At 56.5% G+C, this 1,171-nt stretch overlaps 1 protein-coding gene across 1 annotated transcript in view; it reads right to left on the reverse strand.

Moving 5' to 3' along the window:
• LOC100741142 (serine/threonine-protein kinase pakB) overlaps positions 1 to 1,171 on the reverse strand; it is a 16,684-nt gene that overhangs the window by 2,987 nt on the left and 12,526 nt on the right. The window contains 1 exon segment of the mRNA XM_024367771.2: positions 1 to 1,171. This exon segment is cut by the window's left edge and continues 2,987 nt beyond it; it is cut by the window's right edge and continues 10 nt beyond it. Within this exon segment, the coding sequence (XP_024223539.1) occupies positions 1 to 1,171 (1,171 nt within the window).

Genomic DNA, 1,171 nt, shown 5'->3' on the forward strand with positions numbered 1-1,171 from the left:
GTCGGCTGAATCCTCTCGCCGGCTGCGTTGAGAAAAGCTCCCGTCGAGGAACCCGATTGCCCCGCCGACTGTTGAAGCGCTTCCCGCGGAAAGAACTCGTAGCCGCGCATACTCTTGTCACCGGTGCCGCTGTAGTATCTAAAGTTGCCGCCCGAATCCACCGACAGGCTCTTCTTCTCCTGTAGACTGGGCTTCGCACCTCCGGTGAACTTAAACTTGCATATGCTCACTTCCGTCGCTGGATTGTTGTTGTTCTCCGATGGCATGGGCGGGATGAATATGGCGGATCGTTTCCTCTTCGTCGGCTGGCCCTGAGCTTGAACCACGGACGCGTTCCTCTTCGGTCTGGGCGAGACAGGAGGCGGCACGACGGTGGCCGTCTGAGAGGCTGGTTGGACCGCGGCCGGCAACAGAGGCGGACTCTTCGTCTCCATCATAGAGTATATCGATTTTGGGACGATCTTCTGCTCCTTCGGATGTTGGTCCAAACCACGGGCATAGCATTTGTCGTTCTGCGCCATCTTTTGATAGTAGAGCAGCTGCGATTGCAACGCCATCGGATGGATAAAGACTCCGGCGTTCGGCCAGTACACGAATCCCGGATTGCCACCCAATACGGGCTCGATCACGTTGTTGTTGTTGTTGTTGTTGTTGTGATTGACGTTGTTGCCGGTGGTGTGACCGAGATGATCCAGCGAACGGTAGCCCGGTTCCGAAGGGAACGTGGCGCCTATACACTCGATCTCTTCTCCGTCGCTGGACGTCTCGCTCTTCACCTGCCCAGACTCGTACACGTTGCCGTGTTTTCGCAGTAGCCTGATCTTCAGCTGATTCAAGTCTCTGATGCACAGATTCAACGGCTCGTCCTGCTCCCTCGAATTTTCCATCGCGCCGAAGCTTCGTCGCGACTCCTGAGTCAATCGTTTCTCCAACAGGCTACTGATTCTATTCTGAACGTCGGTCCGTTGGAACGGCATCTGCGGCGAGATCCTCTCGCGGCAGTCCAGCTTGTCCCTCGGCGACAGCCTTCTCTCCTCGTGGCCAGGAGTGCCGGGCAGTATGGTGCCGTAATTCTTGTAGATCAAATGGCAAATGTCGGCTTTCTTCGGTTTCCTACCGCGTCGCGGCTTGCTGTTGTCCAGCGTGATCTCGCCCATGTAAGGCAGATCCG

Source organism: Bombus impatiens, unplaced genomic scaffold (assembly GCF_000188095.3).
Source record: "Bombus impatiens unplaced genomic scaffold, BIMP_2.2 scf_0361, whole genome shotgun sequence".
Taxonomy (NCBI): domain Eukaryota; kingdom Metazoa; phylum Arthropoda; class Insecta; order Hymenoptera; family Apidae; genus Bombus; species Bombus impatiens.